The sequence below is a fragment of the Puma concolor genome, chromosome A2, assembly GCF_028749965.1.
Source record: "Puma concolor isolate L17-30 chromosome A2, mPumCon1.1.hap2, whole genome shotgun sequence".
Classification (NCBI taxonomy): Eukaryota; Metazoa; Chordata; class Mammalia; order Carnivora; family Felidae; genus Puma; species Puma concolor.
This window is the reverse complement of record NC_141668.1, coordinates 78,282,158-78,300,792: the sequence shown is the minus strand read 5'-3', so window position 1 is coordinate 78,300,792 and position 18,635 is coordinate 78,282,158. Positions and strand designations below refer to the sequence as shown.

Here is an 18,635-nt window from a genome sequence, read left to right as displayed (position 1 = left end):
CCATGTAGCTGTAGGTATCATGGAACAGCCATGGCGTCAGTCCTTTGAGCTTCTAAGATTGTCGGTGAAAGGAACACACGTCTCCTCCTGGAAGCTGCCTGTGGGTGACTCAGTTTGCTGTGTGGCTATGTTTCACCTGATAACAGCTGCATGGGCTTTTTCTACGGTTTTCCCCAGGCCAGAGCATTCACTAGCCTTCATCTGTGGCTGCACTTGCTTTTTGACATTTTCTTTTTGTTCAAAGTCTCGGTGGAAATTTTTATGCAAGTTTTAATTGGCTATCTCTGTGAAAAGTGCAAGTTGGCAATGATTGTGGCTAAAGGCAAAACTAGTGTGAAATTGTTCCTGAGTCAGGGAACACTGTCTTAGCAAAAATGGTCTTACAGCCATAAAAGGCAACCAAACCCTTCTCTTAGGAGGGAACTTCATTGGTTATAACAGCTAAAAATGAGGAAAGGACTATGGAAAAAGTAATCTACTTTTGTTTATATGTCTGGAAATGTCATGATTTCAGTGTATTTACGAACTGAAACCAAACATGGTAGAAAGAAGCAAAGTTTAACCCCAAACAAATAGTGTATTTTACCTTTCCCTTGGTTTGTTTCCAAATGACTTGCAAAATTTGATGGAGCTTGCATCTTCGTTATCTATAGTATCTCTAGGAGTTACTTTTTAAATGAGAAAACTCAGTAGAACCTGCAGATGATTCCAACACTGAATTTGTTGAATCTGTATTTATTTTACAAGGGCACATTCTAAAGAGGATGTGTTTTTGCTTGGCCCCCTGAGTAAAAATCAAAGAAAACTCTAGTGGGGGGGGGGCGGGGGGAAACCCCCCAAAAACAAAAACAGACTTGGACTCCCAGTTTTACCACCTTTTTACATTTTCCTTTGCACAGTAATTCTGATGGAGATTTTGCCAGATCCATCATGGAAATGCTAATTAAGGTCATTAGTATCCTCTGGCAGTCACTCACACAAGTTCATGATCAGACACTCAGAAGGCAACTTCTGAGGTCCATTTGCTAATGGAAACATGAACACTTTAGTCTGGAGTGCATGAAGAAAAGGAAGGAGTTTTGCAGCTACAACTAAAATTGCGGAGCCCAACTTAAAGGTCGTGCAGGCCTGTTTGGACCACACTTAATGTGTTTTGGGGTTCCAGGATCAGAAGAGCAGGGGCCCTGTCTGCTCTTGATAGAGCCGGCTGAGGCACCTATCTTTGTTAACTCCAGCTTAAGATCTGCTGTCTGGAGTGAGACCCTGAGACCAAGGCCTTGTAAAGTCTTTTTTTCATACTGGAAAGAGAACTTTGCTCCTTTTAATTGTTCTTGGGGCATTATATACCCAAACACCAGGTTGGAATTGCAGCCATCTGAATATTCTCAAAAAGCATCGTTATCATTTGAAAACCAAGGAACCAAATGAGAGGTGGCCTGGAAAAAGCCACTTTGGAGGTGGGTGAATGAGATTACTGACAGTACTATGATTGGAAGGCCGCTTCTGATCCACTTGGGGAAACCACTGGAAAGATTTTCCCTGCAATGTTGAATACATTCTAGAATGCCTCGAGCCTTGTTGTAGCTGAGTTTATTCTCATGTCATTGTACAGACTGCCTCATAATCACCCAACATCCATCCTGGTTTATTTGCCATAGTCACTTGCATTTGGAGGGTGAAGAACATCCTTGCTAAGCTTGTGCTGTGTATTTTCAGATTTTCTATCTTGTTCTGCTTTCTTTGTTCCTTCCATTGCTTTCTGCAGGTATTTAAACCCATGGTTCAAAAGAGACTATAATGTAGCTAAGTGGGTAGAAGATGTGAATAAAAACACTGAAGGACCATACTTTAGGTATTTTATAAATTAATTTTATATCCTTTTCAAACTCTCCCAGCACATACAAATACTGTAGTGTGACTGGCTCTCTATCTTGTATCTCCCAATACAAGTTCCCATAGGTGGAAAGGGTCCTTGTTTATTTGCTGCCTTTTGATCTCTGTTTCTGGCTTCGTGAGCAAGTCTAGTTTTTTGTTTTTTGTTTTTTTTTCCTGAATGTTTCAAATGAAGCCATTTGAAAGGGTTGCCGTTTAGTGCATGTCCCCATCACCATCTTGAGCTTTTTTAGTAGCTTTATCTTCATTTTATGCTATGTAGTGTTCTGTGGGCATGAAACATACTTTCCACTAATAAAGAAGCACTATTAACCTGAACAATTTAATGTCTAGAATTTAGCAGTTTCATAGTGCATTTTTCCTACTTACTGCCTTAAGAGTGCATAGTGCGTATCAGAAAACTTAAGGGAAAACATGAAAAGAAACTAAATGAAATGTAGTGGAATTTTACTTCTAGTAAAACCAGTGATTTAATGGAACTTAAAATTATCCAGAGAATCTTGACCACAAGAGAGTAGATTGGATGAATTTACGTTTCATTTTCAGTACAACCGTTTGCTCCCAGACAAGGGCAGTGCCGAGAAGTACTTTACAGATTTGCAACAAAACATTCAAGGCACTTTTTATGCTAGTAGAATGCTTGTTGTATAACACTTCAGACAGAGCAGGAAGCAGACTGAAAACATTTTCTTGGTTCACAGAAGAGCAGAGTATCCCTACATTTTAGAAACTCTAGAATTTACTCAATCCACTGTAGCTCAATCTAACGTCAGAGGTCAGAGAGAATTTCCAAGAGCTCTTAATGGCATTTTTTCACTCTTTCTAATATCAAAGTGATTTCCTAGAGGTAAATGTCCAGTTTATATCTGACTACTTTGTGAAGAACTAATGTAAAGAAGAAATATGGACTCAATTACGACCTCTTCTGAACACAATTAGCTTTCAGATTACTTTTTGCCATGACTTGGGTCAGCATTTAATAGATATCAAAATATGTACGTGTGTTTAACTCTCAGCACCCATATAAGGTGGACTTTCTCTTCCAGTGTACCATTTAGTTTAGACATGTATAGTTTGAGAAAATGATTAGACCTACTTGCATTTTATTTTGATCCATACATTTGCATATGCCCCAAGGAAAGCATAACCCTGCCTGCTCACAACAATATATCCTGCTTTTATACCCCATCTTTCCCTTCTGCCCTGTTCCTCTGCTTTTACCACTTTCTCACACTGAACCTCATACACATACACTCACATTCAAACATCCCACCCTCACCTGTAGCTCTCAAGATGGCCAGCGTCAGGAAGACAGGTAAGATTATTTTGAATGTTATTTGGAATCTTGGCTCACCTGCAGTCCTATTTCTCCTGTCTATCTTCCTCAGGCTTGTGGGCAGATTGTAATTTGTATCAGCCATGGAACCCAAACAGAATGACTTTGGTCGCATATGGGCTAGGACTTTTATCCCTAAATGGACCTAGCATCTTTGCAACACTAATTTGTGAAATGGTACCCCGGAAGAGTTGTTTCACCTCCCCTGGGTCAGCTGAGTAGTTGATGTGGCTCCCAGAGAAGAGTTCACATTTCTTAAAATCAGCACCCAGGTCTGCCCAGAAGCTGCATGACTAAACGCAATTTGGATGGGGAAATGCTTTAGCACCCCTGGTTGCACGTGCAAAGCTGCGAGGGCAATTTTAGAGGGTTTCTTTATCTCCTCTTTTAGAATTAGGTGTCACCTCCCACGGTGGATGGCAACATTATGAATTAATTATTAAAGTCCGTATTTGTATTTAAAGGCTAGATAAAATCCAGTGGAGGTTTATAATGTAACTCTCATTTTAGGATTAATAAGCATTATGTTGGTAGGACCTGAAAACCAATGCACAATTTTTGTGAAAGTCGTGAATAATTGAAGATGCCCCAGAGCTTTTAGCACAGTGATTCTAACACAACAGAGAGAATTTCATCCACCCTCCGTCCAAGCCAGTCCTTACATAGAGGGCCGAAGTGCATTCACACTTTGGCTTATGCTTTGCCAGCCCTGTGCTTAAGCTCAGATATGCTTCATCAGTCACCAGGTTATTTGGGATTCCCTCTCCTGCCAAAACACCGATGGGGGCAAAGGTCATTTTATTAATCACCCATGTGGTGTGGGCTTTGTGGCATCCTTAATCAAAACGCAGTGGGGACTTTGTGAGTGCTACAAACTGGTCCAAAGTATAGCCCAGCATTTAAAATACTACATCCTCATCACTATGAAGAGAAAAGCAAATGCCAAAAAGTTTTGAGTGATGCTAGTGCCTCAGCTGTGCTCCCTTACGCAGTTCTTGTATCCGACACTGGTTGCTCAAATGGTTGCCAGCATACGCTCACATCAAGCAGGACAAAGAACATTATCTCCCCATACCTACACCCTGGGGGCAGTTCTGTTGGTGACAGTGCTTTCCAAGCTCTGAGCAGGTATCTTTTCTCTGGAGTATTATGCATTTGATTACTCAGAGTCCCATGATCTTACGGAAAATGCAGTAGCTCTGAAAAGAAACCAGAAATAATTATCCTGTATTGAGTGCCTGCTATATACCTTTATCTCTTACCACATCATGATATTTGGGCATTCTTACTCCCTTTCTATGGATAGAGGAAACTGAGACACAACAAGTAACTCAGGGTAGCACAGCTAGTTAAGTATAAGAATCAGAATTATCAGCTTGGCTGTGACTCCAAAATCTGTTCCCTTTCCACTTCTCTGTAATTACTTAAGAATAGCAGGGGGTATAGTGACTACTTAAATTCTATCCTAGGACACATTATAAATCCTTCTGGATTATATAAAATTTGCATCTGAACAAAGACAAGTGAGTAAGGGTGGACCCGTGTCCCTCATACGTGACTGGTGTGGTTTCAGCCATTCCTGGAGGGCAGAACTGAGCTCAGCGTGGCCTTACAGACATGTCTACAAAAGGCAAGCCCAGCAAGTCTCCTGTGGCCGCAAGATAGACCACAATCCATGGGCACACAGGCACACATTCATTGTTTAGCCTTAAATGGCACCCATTAAGGTTATTATGGTTTTTTAAAATGCTGTAATGATAATCATTAACATTTGTTCAAAGATTACTTTCTAAGTGAATGAGCTGGGCCAGTGCCTGGTTTTCAGTAAATGCCAGATTGGAACTACCAGGCAAGTAGCCAGGGTCAGAAAAGACCGTGGAGGCAGAAATCTCTCTTTAGACATTTGTTTCAAAATTTTAGTTTGCTTTTATTTCCCTAAGCTGATTTACCCCACCTTGTTCTCTGCTCTTATTCTGACTCCTGTTCTGGTGCCGAATAACCCCTCAAAATAATATGCTGTCACACACCACCCAACCTCCAGGACATGATGCCCCTTGCCCCTACTAAAACCATCCTGCTTGGCTTTTCTTCCCCTCAGGGTCAGTCCAAAGTGTCAGCTAGCTGGCGTATTCATGTGAGAGGAAGTATACATGCAATCTCTTGGGGGATCTGGAGAATATCTTATGTTTTGTTTTCACTCACCATTGGCTTTGGCCATGGAAAAATATTTGGAGGAAATATTCCAGCACCCCTCATTGGGATGGCCTGGTATGTGTGTAGAGCTGGTCATTTGGACTCATGGCCAAGTGAATGACTGGCATGACTGTGAAGCTATAAGCTAACAGCTCATGCTATGGACACATCCACACTGTAGCAAGTTAAGAAGAGGACTCATTTTGCATGTTCCCCTAAAGTAAACAAGATTTATTTCTTTGTGTACCTGACTAGCTTTCCTGAACTTGGGTTTCTTACCAGTAGTGATTAGGCTAAAAATCTGAACCCAGGTTAACATCCCTTGTTTTAGAAATATGTATTTAAATATCTAAATACAAAAACTTCTCCTCATTCTACACACACTGAATATGTTTCTTAAAGGTCATAGTCCTATTGGCAGTGTTTTCTTAAAATTAAAAACATCCTTAATTTCTGCATTAGAAAAAAAATGCAGTAGTAATACACTGCCTTAATAGTCTTTCGAAGGATTTGAAGTACTTGTATTCTTAGTTTTACCCATCTGCCCCATCTGCTCTGTAGTGGGGAGCATCAGCACAAGAGAAGTCAAATATCTGTGATATTGTGACTATTCACACTGCTAGAACATTAGACCAGTTCACACTGGTCCTGGACATTTCCCAAAACTAGAAGAAGTATTAGGAGTTACAGATTAAAAGCAAGTTAAAGCAGTATTGATTCTTACAATTGAGCAAGAAGGGTCACTTGAATCTCAGGACTTGTAGGAAAAAGTATTTTCAAACGTCAGCTTGAATTTGGTGTCTATAACATGGAAGCCGGTTTGAAGACTACAGGAGAACTAGAGCAAAGCGTAATATATGGATGGGAACCAAAATTTACAACAAGGGGGAAAGAAGAACCCTCTTGATGCCTTTGCATGCAGTGCAGTGGATCTTCCCCTGCCCAGCACCGCCCTGCTGCTGACACTCCCAGGCTGTCAGTCCCCCCCAGCAGGTGAGGTGCCTCCTGCAGCAATAATACCTGTGCTCTGACGTGGCTGTGTAACCACTTCAGCGGTGTGGCTCACAGCCACCAGGCACTGGGAGCTGAGCAGTCATAGATGTGGAGTGGTAACATTTGTGAATGGATAGGTACTGCTGAATCAGCACATCTGTTTCCCTTTGATACGGTGTAAGTGAACAAACTCTTAGCTGTTTTTTTGTTTTTGTTTTTGTTTTTTTACTTTGAAGACAAGATAACAGATGTGGGCACTTCCTGTGAGCTCAGCCTAGTCACACATATTACCACTGCACAGGCAGAATACAGAAGAGCAGAATACATCACAACTCATGCGTATCTTTATACGGAATGTCTTCATGATGGAGTTAATACACGTTATCTAAATAGGAAGGGTATTTGTGTTTTGTGTTCATTTCAGTAAAATTCCAGTCACTAAAGTGTAGCCACCTTATTAGCATGACAAGTACACCCTACATGAGTTAGCAAGGTCTACTTCTGTGGCACAAAACCCTCCCTGTCCAGAAATGCTGATTGTAGGGACTGATCAGACCATTTTTGTATGTTCTCATCAGACTCGTTGTTTGGCTGGAACTCTGCACTCCTTACTGCTTGCATGTTTACTAATTTATTATTAAAACCCCTCTATTTGCCTTTGTTCTTTCACAACTAACATACTGGCCTCTGAATGCATGAGTTATGTGTAAACTGGTGTGTGACTTAGCAACTAATAAATGTATCAATTGTATTGTATTTTCAGAACTTAAAAATATAATTGGAATTACTGTACTAAAACACTTTTTACATTAAGTGGTAAAAACAAGGCAGAATATTCCTATGTTGTACATTTAATTTACCATTATGAGCTCTTAGAATAATTTTGCCCCTTCTCCATTTTAGCTTTTTATCTATTCTATAGGAAACTTCATGATTGGCTTTTCTAGTTGAAGAGTCTGATTCTGTGTGCTAACATTTAAATAATCCATTGCAGTTATGACATTAGGAAAATAAAATTCCAGCATTCCAGTGTTGTGAAGAACAGAGAATCTCCCAGTAGTTAAACCTTTGCAGTAGTGGCCTATGAAAATTGCAATCAGAGGGATTGTTTTGAACCTACTTTTCAGATATTTGAAAGAGATGTTAGGCAGTCACATAGTATTTATTCCATGTGTTCTCAACATCTCAGGACTCTATCTCCTGCCAAGTCTCCTTCTTCATCAACTGGGTCTATTGCCTCCAGCAGAAAATACCCATACCCAATGCCTCCACTTCCTGATGAAGAGAAGAAAGTGAACCGACCAAGTGCCAGGGTATGTGGAATATACACTAATAGCCTCAGTCATTATCGTTTATCTATGAGTTCATGCTTTAAAAGAGAGAGCTGTTTTTCCTTCTTTATAAAAAAAAAGTGGGGGGGGGGAAGATTTTCAAGATTCCATTGAAAAATAGAAGATTCTTGGGGTTTGGGGCTCAGATTTATATTTGCAAATGAGTTTAATTACTGAATTAATTCTAGTGATATTTGGTATGTTTTAATCATTCATTGCTATGTATTTATATCTTTTATTATACTTCGTAGCTTCTACATGACAGCCTGGAATAAACAAAACAGAATGTGTTTTGTTTTTATCAGTTTTTTAATATACCTGGAAATGCCAGAGATGAAATAAACTAGCCTCATCTTCATGCCTAATTTGCTTACTCAGGCCTTTTACTGGCTAATAATACCCAATAGGACTTTAGAAATCAGAACCTGTGACAGAAAGTTAGACCAGTGGCTTAGAGGCAAGGTGGAATTTGGATACATATGAAAATCTCTAATATTGGGGCGCCTGGGTGGCTCAGTCAGTTAAGCGGCCGACTTCAGCTCAGGTCATGATCTCGCGGTCCGTGAGTTCGAGCCCTGCGTCGGGCTCTGTGCTGACAGCTCAGAGCCTGGAGCCTGCTTCAGATTCTGTGTCTCCCTCTCTCTGACCCTCCCCTGTTCATGCTCTGTCTCTCCCTGTCTCAAAAATAAAACGTTAAAAAAAAATTAAAAAAAAAAAAATCTCTAATATTATAAAAATGCGGCAATGGGTATGGTAAAATTTAGCAACCTCTTATATTTTAAAAAGCCAGATTTATTTTACTTTTTTAACATTTATTTATTTTTGAGAGAGAGAGAGAGAGAGAGAGAGAGAGAGAGACAGAGCACAAATGGGGGAGGGATAAAGAGAGACAGAGGCAACGGAATCCAAAGCCAGCTCCAGGCTCTGAGCTGTCAGCACAGAGCCTGACTCAGGGCTCAAACTCATGGACAGGGAGATCATGACCTGAGCTGAAGTCAGGCAGTTAACCAACTGAGCCACCCAGGCACCCCTAAAAAGCCATATTTAAAAACACATAAGAACTGATTATATAAAAATATGGTTAACCATAAGTTTTATTTATTTATTATTTATTTATTTACTTTTTTTTTAATTTGTCATTGGGTCTTCACATAGAAGAACCAATTCCTTTCTACTTTATTTTTTAAATGAAGTAATATATTACTATAATCTAGTAATATAATTTAGTATTGTCTGCAGTGTTATATTAGCTTCAGGTGTGCCAGAAGTTCCTTAAATACTGAGTCCTCTTTTATAACTTTAATTATGATTCTGCTCAGCCTCACAGTATTCCCAGAATACATCCATTATGTGAAATTTGAGAGGTAGTCGAATTTAGAGAGGCAGACTGGCCCTCAGAGAGGCTTAAATGAGAGATATCACTAAAGAATAATTACTTTTATTGGTATCCAAGTTCTGTTGTGGTCAGTTACAGTGTAATGTTGATCTTTTCAGAAATAATTTTGCAATAAAATAAAAAAAAAAATGGAGCTTTAAAAGCCCGGCAGATTTATCTGCTAGTGGGTCTCGGGTTCCTAGGTTTTTTGGTGTAGAAAGATATTTCAGAGCCTCTTTGATGGCTTAAGATTTGGGGTTCAAGGTATACACGAATCATTCAAATTTTAACTCGATCCACTCGCAGTCAGTAAGAAAACTCGCTAAAAGCAGATTAGATTACTATGATCAAAAAGACTTTAAAACCAAGCAGTGGTGTTTTGTGAATTACGTGACAAGTTAGCTTCCCGTGTTCATATGGGTAATGGTAAAAGATGGAAAGGAAGAAGAAAATTCCGATTCCCAGCCCTCAGCTTTCTGGCTGTAAAAAACAGAATCGTTAATAGGCATCCAGTTGTTCATGACACGAGTATGTGGTAAAGAAATCCAAGGCTGTCATCCTTCCTCAGAGAATTGTCAAAGTATAACACCCTACTTTTTACCTCTGATAAATTGTTTACATTGCTGTTTTGCTCTGTCTACTTGGGGATATTCTCTCAGCTGTTGTCATGCCAGGGTGCAGGTTATTGTTCCCACAGGAAAGCCCTGAAAATGACAGCTCCCCAGAAGACATGGCCAGCTCGTGGCCTCTTCCCTGGGATGAATGGGGCGACAGTGAAGACTGTAACCCCGGGGACAGTGTGAAAGGCCCGTGGCTCCATTCACCATGAACATCCACATGAGCACATAGCAGAATCCTGCAGAATAGGCAGCCCCCATCTCTGGGCTGCCTTGGAGGGCTGGGGAGTATCAAACAAGCAGATCTTTTTTACCAGCAACCCCTCCATTATAGTCATCTAGAAATTAGAAACGGCCACAGTCATGTCTGTTCCTAAAAGTGATGACTTGCAAAATTCTTCGCTCCTTTTTCCTCACTGGGATGATGGTGATCTTCAGGTTCCACCAGTGTCCCACCAGTGTCATCCCTCTGTTCCCCTTTCTGCAAGCTGTCACTAATTTTCTTAACCGTTTGAGAGAAAACTGGACTCACTGAAGCTGAAGCCTGAACCCTTTACCACTCCATACCATCATCTGAGTGTCAATCCAGATGTTCTTACCTGGCAAATGTCCTGTTTAACCATTCATTTTCACTATTCTCCACCAACAGGGGTCATTCACACACACAAACATCCTTAGAGTTGAGAGATTTGTCCTCCAAAGGGGGAGAACACAGGCGGCTCTACCATAGTCTTTGTGGAGTAGCCAATGTGACTATTGAGAACAAGATTTCCACGAAGATTCAAGAGAACCTATTAAATAGGGAACCTATGTAGAAACATCCACATAGTCACTTAGCCGTTTCTCCTTTTTCTGTCCCAGAATCTCATTAGGTATACAATGACATGCTCTAGATTTCAGTAAAAATGGAATTTGGATTAATTTGGATGTAACTTAAGTCACACTGGTCTCTAGACTTTCTTTGTTCATGTTTATAAAAGTGTACCCAAATCATATTGCCTGGAAGCAATATTTTATCAGCCAGGTCTTCTTCGTCGTTGTCGTCATCTTCTTCTTCTTTTTTTTAAGTAGCCACTCTGGTGAGCTGAGCTGCATTCATATTTGATCATTCCAAGGTTGTTTATACTCCATTAAAGCAATTACTGAATGCTGTAGAAATTAGATATGAACAGGACAGTGTACAGAACTGGTGGGAGAGGTAAGGAGGGGAAGAGGTAAGGGAAGTAAGGAATTGACATCATGCCATGTGTGCTTTGTTTCCTGGGAAAGGACAATTTTCTAGGAGACAGTGATGGATTTGGAGAACAGATGGCCTGGTCATAGGCCCACAGCAGTGATTTCTAAGTGGGTGGTAGTGGTATTGATGGAATCACACTTTCCCGAGGTCAGTACTTCTCAGTACTGGCTGTACATGGGAATTGTTTGAAGGGCTTCTAGATTATGCTGATGCCTGAATCCCACCCAGAGACCCAGAGAGATGTTGAGTTAGTTGGTCTGATGAGTGGCCTGGGCAGTAGGATTTTTAAAACCTCCTCAGATCACTGAAATGTGCAGGTGGGTCGAGAACCACTACTCTAGAAGGCCATATCAGAATCCTGGGGAAAAGGAGTGTATATATGATTTTAAAAAATAATATTTTAAATTATTTTATTTCATTCGAGACATAATATTTAATCTATTCAAATTTTTGAGTAACAGTAAATGAAGATGTGACAGGTTTGGTATTAAAAGGTGGCAATTGCTAACAAGATTGAAACACAGGTTTAGAGGAAGGAGAAAGCTAAAAATTAGAGCGTTTATTTTATCCATTCATCAGATGTCATAAGAGTGTGCTTCTACAACCACATAAGTATGGATGGAATCACCAACTCTTTTTCATCTTTTTCATCTTCATAGCTCAGAATAGGCCTGTTTCCAGTGCACTTGGATGGCTCAGTAAAGCATCTGACTTCAGCTCAGATTATGATCTCATGGCTCATGGGTTTGAGCCCCACATAGGGCTCTGTGCTGACAGCGTGGAGCCTGGAGCCTGCTTCTGATTCTGTGTCTCCCTCTCTCTCTGCTCCTCCCCTGCTCATGCTCTCTCTCTCTCCCTCTCAAATAAACATTAAAAAAAATATGCCTGTTTTCCTGCTTTCATAATGTGCAATTTTGCTTTTCTCTGTTGTGCAGCTATGGGAGACATCCATTTAAGATCCACTGTTTACATGTGATACATCAAAACTGTTTACTTCAACTTTTATAGAAACCCAGCCTCACGGAATCACTGCAAATCTATCTGCTCTTCAGACAATACAGACCCTCTGAGATGCCACAGAGGAGAGGAAGCCGAGTCTCACGTCTGGATACCATTTTCTTTTTGTCATTGGCTTAGGATTTAACTGAACCATGAAAAGAACTACTGAAATGTTACACTATAACATGGAAAAATAAAGGTACCGGTATGTTAATGGATAATCCGCATGACAGATACATGTAGAAATCTCACTAAAATTAACTCATGACCCAAATGTAGCAAGTTTCCTAAGGGACAATAGTGGATTCAGAACTGACATTCTGAAGCACATCCTCATTGTAGACAGTAATGCTATGTGCATGAAGCTTCTGTTTATTGCTTTCCACATTTAAGGAAACAACATCCCATAATAGAAACTAGCATGCAGGGCTAAGGCATATAGGATTTTTCTGCAGGACTTTAAAGCTTGAGAGGCCAATATCCCATATGCTTACTCGAAACATGTATCTTTATTTTTGTTTTTTTACTTTTCATATTTATATCAGCATACAAGAACAATTGTACATATGTAAACATTTTTAAAATAAAAAAAGCAACTGTTACACACAAGTGTATTTTGCCAAATGCCTAAAAATAATCAGTAACAGGCACATCGTCATCATCCATCAAATGGTCTTTAAAGATGATAAACAGATGATGTTGTAAATATAGTGGTCAGTGCCCTAAGTGTCTCTCTCCGTAATTGGTATTTGTCCTCCAAAACCTGTGATATCCCTTTAAGCTGTGCACAGCCTGGAGGCAGTTTTCTTGAGTGATTAATCGAACCAGGGAAGAAAATGCCCAGCAAATCTGGGGCTTCCACATTGGCTGGGGCAGGAGCTCAGTAGTGTAGCCAGTCTCTGGCCTCCAGGCACTCACTCTGAGGCTGATGGCTGCTCCCTGGGAGTCCTCCAGCCAGTGTCTGCCTCGGCAACTGTTGTCTTTCAGTATCAGAGCACGCCTAGTCTCACCCTGGAGGCCCGTGAGCCCCTCAGCAGCACGTCCTGCTGACCTTAAGCAAGTGTACCAAAGACACGTGAGACCGGGGCCCCTGATACATTGATAGCTTCCGACTTGCCGACACTCTAACCCTTTGTGGCCTCAATTTTTGTTCTTTGACAAAACTTTTTAGCTACCTTTATCTGTAAGATGAATAGCTTGTTTTAATAAAACCAACTTTTACACTGTTTATCAAGGATATTTATCATCAGTAGGATGTGAGTCCAACAGGTCATTCCGCACTGATGTGGAAGCAAGGTGATGGAGGTTCTACCAACTGGGCGGGAAGCCTCAACAGGCCACAGAGGGTTAGAAGAAACCTAAAGCCCCAAGTGTGCGGCAACTGTGAAGTTACCCAAACAGCTGGCAGGGGAAAAGATCTGATGTTTTGAACTCTTTTTTTTTTTTTTTTTTTTTTTAATCCATAGAAAAGTGAGAAATCTATGTTAAAGTCCCTTCTTTAAAACCAAAGTTGGATAGCTGTTACAACGCAGCTCTGTCATTCTAAAAGAAAACTTCCCCGGGAAAGACTACTCTAGTGAACTCCGAAATTGATGGGATCAATCCAATGCTTTGATGTGAAGAGTACTTCTGAATTTCCTCATTTTCTTTCCTTTTTCTTGAGAGGAATGGAATCTGCAGACAAGATTTCAGAAATATTCTCCTAAATTTGATCTCTCCCAATAGTGTCAATGGTCAAAATCCATTTCATCTTCACATATAGTCATCTTAGATGCCCAAACTGCAGGGCCATGTTAGAGGCAGTATTTTATATTCTATGGTTTTTGTCTTCTGAAACGGACCTCTCTTCTGAAAGTCTTTGAAAATGTTTGACAAGAAATTTAATCACTCAAAACTATAAAGTGTTTGTAAATGGCATTTTTCATGACAGGAAGGGATGTGATTGTCGATACTACAATGAAATGATCCATCAGATTAAGATTTGGGTGAGTGTTGGGTGACAATGCCATGTAGCTCAAATGAAGGGCAGGAGGGCAGACAGATTTAAAGATGTAGCAAATAAAGTGGCTTTTGACCAAGATCACTTTAATGTGCACTGAATATTTTCTGGTATTGAGTGTATAAAATGCTAATGTTATAAGATTTATTTTGACTATAAAAGAGTTTATAGATTTGAATGTAAGGTACCTTGTGTAAATATGCTTCCTAGTTACGGTTACATAAACCCTAATTTGAAAGAATTTACAAATGGGGAGCTACTTGTCAACAGATTCCCTCCCATACACTTTCCTTACTTTCTCAATTATTTTTACATGAAAATTATTATTTCAAGTAAAAGTCATTGTAACATGTCTTTTGTAAGGCATAGTTATTTATAGTCAGGCTCCTTGATAATAACCTTCAGGTGGAACTGAATGAAAAGCATTTGTTTTATTTGCAGGAAGATTATGATTTTATGGTAGCTTTAATGTTCTGTTCTGGGTATCTGCCTAAGAATGTTTGAACATTCTTACAGCCATTTGCAGAATTCTCTGACAAGTTTATAATCTTAGTGGATACTTTTGAGAAATACCTATACGGGTACTCATGGTTGGTATTTAGATGTATTAAATCTAAATATTTATGACTTTTCATCCACTGAAACAGGAAAATGGACCTATGGCACTAAACACAAGCACAGCATTAGAACTTTTTAATATATTTTGGAGAGGAACTTTGAGGTCATCAGAGCGGTTTGTATCACGCAACTAATATTTATAGCCCCCAGTCAATTATAGAACTCTGATGCCAAGCAGAGAAGAGTGGTTCATTGGCCTTTCTGTTCCATTGTATGCCTTTTTCTTTTCTTTCTAAAGTTTTTTGCATAGATAAAACTTCAGATTGACAACCGTGCTGCCTGCAATGGTCCATTTGTCCGTAGACATTGCAGTATAGCAAACTCTGACTTAAACATTGAAATCTCTTTATTAAGAATGATAACAAGGGGGTGGGGGTAAGAGGGAGCCCCTGAAGGAACTGAGGTCAGACTTACCGGTCTGTGTCCAGCCAACTCTTTCTTTAGTCAGGAAGTAGCGTCCTCCTCAGGAGTCCCTCAGCTGGAAAGTGATCCCAGGTCACATGCAGCCTGTGGAAAGGAACCCACTCAAACAGCACAGCATAGTGAGGGCCTTCAGTTTACCTTAGTTGCTCTATAGTTTAAAGAAACCCAGGGCTGTTCTTTAAAAATTTTTGACTAATAAATGTAGGGTTGGAATGCCAAAAATACTTGAGATAGGTGCTTTATTAAGTGATACTAGTTTCTTTTTCCCCTGGCTTTAAAAAGGCTTTTAAAATTGTCTTTATGTATAAAGTCAGTCTGGTATAGATTTCTGTGCATAAGATAGATAGGGTTTCTAAAAGAAGTTGCTGATAAAATTAGATCTTTTGTGCACTTCCCAAAAAGGACTATTTATGTTTGATTTTCATCACAGCCTTACGTTTCTGTTGTTGTTGTTGTTGTTGTTGATTCCCTTGCAAATTTGCATAATTTAAACTGTCAATTGTCCCAGATCTCTTTACCTTTTGCTTTTTTGGACTTTGTTCTTTACTTTTTAGTTACCTATGGGCTGGAGGAGAGGCGGTATTTCTATGCCCTCCTTTACAAAATCACGCGTGTTTATTTCATCCATTCTTCATTTCCTGTTGTCATGTACTTCTACTTTAACTTATATATTTAGTGTTTTAATGTTTCCTCATGTTATTCAACATAATAAATCCTTACCTAAAGAGAAGACTATTTTACTTTATTTTACTTAAACGTAAAGGAAGGGTAGTTTATTGGGAGGATACCGAGTAGCTGGCAGTGCCGAGATGTGGCACTCAGTGGACTGAAGGAACGAAGGGTGGCCAGCCGCTTGCTGCCACAGCCTGACTAGGACACCACTGCCAGCTGCTGTCAAGGGCGCCCCCTTGGGCAGCGTATTATAAATTCCATCCTACCAACTTGGTAAGTTGCCATCAGTTTTTCATGAAATGTTCTGACTTCCACTGGCGGCATAACATCTACATTTCAGGGTCCTGATGGTCCTTTTCCTTTCGCTTCCGTTTTCCCCTAAAATTGCTACGCACATTTTTGTTGTTGTTCAATGGAGTCAAGGTGAATTTCTCATTCTACTAGCTTAAAATATATAAAAGGCAGATATTTCTGTGGAATAGGGCTTAATTTGAGGCTTGTTAATTTTTTGTTGTTGTTTTTCCCCTCAGTTATTTTCTGAATGGATAAAAACTGTTCTGATTTTGGATGCAGCACGTTTCCTCCTGGCATAGGAGCACTAAGCACTTTCATAAACAGCTTCCTCTGTTGGATTGTGAGGAGCCCACACTGCTCTTATGAATCCGTTAAGAGGCAGCAGCCCACGATCTGGGTGTCTGTATGTGTGTGTGCACACGTGCACAGCCTCATGTGCTAGAACTCTGGGCACATGCTGATAGCATATGCTGTGCAGGCAGGTGCCTTTAATTCTGAGAGGAGCTTTCCCAGATGTTCATCAAATGAAGATACAGCAGGACTTTAGAAATCAGGGCATAGTATTTCTCTTCATGTTTTATTCATGGCTTTGTCAGAGCCCCTAACATGGAGCACCATCTGGTTCAGTTTATAAGTAGAAAAGCAAAACATTCAAAAACAAAAACCTGCCTGGCATTTTTGTCCTTTATCTCCAGGACCTGACAAACAGTAAGCATCCTCCCTACGGAGTCTGAGAGATGCTTCCAAACCCTTCCTACTCCTCTTCAGTAGCTTGCCAGCCCTTTTCTCCTCACTGTCATGGAGGTAAGTCCCTTCTTGGCTAAACTGGCACTGGGGAGAACCACAGGGTGAAGAATAGGAGGAAGAGAGGCACCTTTAGTCTTCTCTCACTGGCAACTGGGCATGGATTATGCAACATTTAGAAGTCACTAAGAGATTGGTCCTCGGGTATATTTCAGGATGGAGGGGGGATAGAAAGTAGTGAGCCTTGGGAGGTCACGGGGTATTTAGTCTTGACACAGGAGCAGAATGGAGACGCACATGAGCCCAGAAGCCAGGTGTGCAGAAGATCACTGGGGGTGTGGTGGGGACAGAGGGGCTGAGTGCCTACGACAGACTGGTATACTTTGCAGTTTTACTGAGTGTTGGCTCTATAAATACTTTATGGGCCCAGTACATGTTGGGCCTGTCACCCTTGCTCAGTGTGTCCCTATTGAATTGTTCATAAAACCTGTATTGAATGGAGACGTACTTCAAGGCTGGCAGAGTTTTGCTCCAGGGCACCATTATTTCATGTGTTTAGGTATCCTTAAAATCAAAACCAGGGAAAATGTAGGGTGGCTTTTTTTTTTCTTTTTTTTTTTTTTTTACAAAAAGGCATACAATGAGACTAGCAATCTTAAGATAATGCACTTACAAAATCATCAGTAAAGTTTTCAAAGAGTTTATGAAAAGGACATTTTCCTCTGAAGTTAAAAAAGTGTCAGATGTGGATTTTTTGTGTTGTATGGTCAAACTCTAAAATAATGCAAATAGCCCCCAAATCTTTAAACATAGCGGTGCTAAGTTCTACCAGATAACACATTATGGAAAGTGCTGATATGAATTAATAATTTATTCAGTTATGATACAAGAGTTCTTGCTAAGTTATACATGTATATCACTGCCTGATTAGAAACCCCACTTTCTTTTCTAATCTAGCACAAAATCTGTGATTCTACAGCCAGTCTTTTTAATGGGTAAAAATTTACCCATTAAAACACCTTTGTTTTATATGGGAAACTTTTTTTTTTTTTTTTAACACTAACTTCTAAAGTGCTTAACAAAAGGTTTATTCAGGATAACTAAGCACGTATGTCCTTTTTAAACTTGCTGGAAGAGACTTACCCCTCCAATCTAGCATCCCAAAAAGACAACTTCTTTTAGGAACTGGGCATTCTAACTAAACATAGCAGCTTATATGTTAGCCAAGGTAGGTCTGCGCTAGTGTTTTCCACAACCATCATCTTAAGGGGTGATGTCCATCTACAGATAGTGGAAGCCACTTCATAGGGAAGTGTTATTATCGGCATGATTTCACTTTTGGTAACCAGGTAATCCTGTGTATATACCTAAGATTGGCTTCATTTTAATATATTCTCTCTGCTCCTCTGCACTTCAGGTCTTAAGCTATTTTAAAAATTGGGTTTTGGCAATCACCAACTGAAATGTTTATGGCAACTGCTTTCCTGAGCAAGCGTGATGTGTTTTATGGCTGTTCAAATTATCAAGTTGTTCTTATATTGTAGGTATACAAAAACCTTAACTGTTTTTAAAGGTCACTGTAACTTGAGGTTCAAATTTCTGGCACAATTTTATTTGTATTCACTTCTGAAGCTAAAAAGATACCACAGTTTTCTATGTTACTCTCATTGTAACATCAATAAAGTGACTTTCAATAAAAGATTTTATGTTATTTTGATGCCTGACTCCCTTTAATCCTGTTTTTTCTCCCGACCGTGGTTTCTCTTTCAGAAGCATGAGAAATACAGAGATCCTGTAGCAAAGCCTGGTTGCTCACTTTGTTGGACAGTTTCCTCAGCTGAGTGACAGGTGGAGTCTCCTGTTATCCACTTGCCTTGCCTCATAAGCACTTCCTCTCTGACCCTAACATGG

General features: G+C 40.0%; 1 protein-coding gene across 29 annotated transcripts in view; it reads left to right on the top strand.

Annotated features, from left to right (window-relative positions):
• The window catches only part of ADAM22 (ADAM metallopeptidase domain 22), a 240,133-nt gene extending 221,692 nt beyond the window's left edge, over positions 1–18,441 (top strand). For 6 of the 29 annotated variants that reach the window (XM_086696715.1, XM_086696716.1, XM_086696717.1 and 3 more), the window contains 4 exons: positions 1,766–1,852; positions 3,179–3,208; positions 7,605–7,728; positions 11,984–18,441. In XM_086696715.1, coding sequence (XP_086552841.1) covers positions 1,766–1,852; positions 3,179–3,208; positions 7,605–7,728; positions 11,984–12,112 — 370 coding nt within the window. In that variant the 3' untranslated portion in view covers positions 12,113–18,441. Of the gene's footprint in view, positions 1–1,765; positions 1,853–3,178; positions 3,209–7,604; positions 7,729–11,910 lie in introns of those variants that run through there. The other 23 variants (XM_086696728.1, XM_086696759.1, XM_086696754.1 and 20 more) reach the window with 12 other exon arrangements.
• Positions 18,442–18,635: the final 194 nt, after the last annotated feature.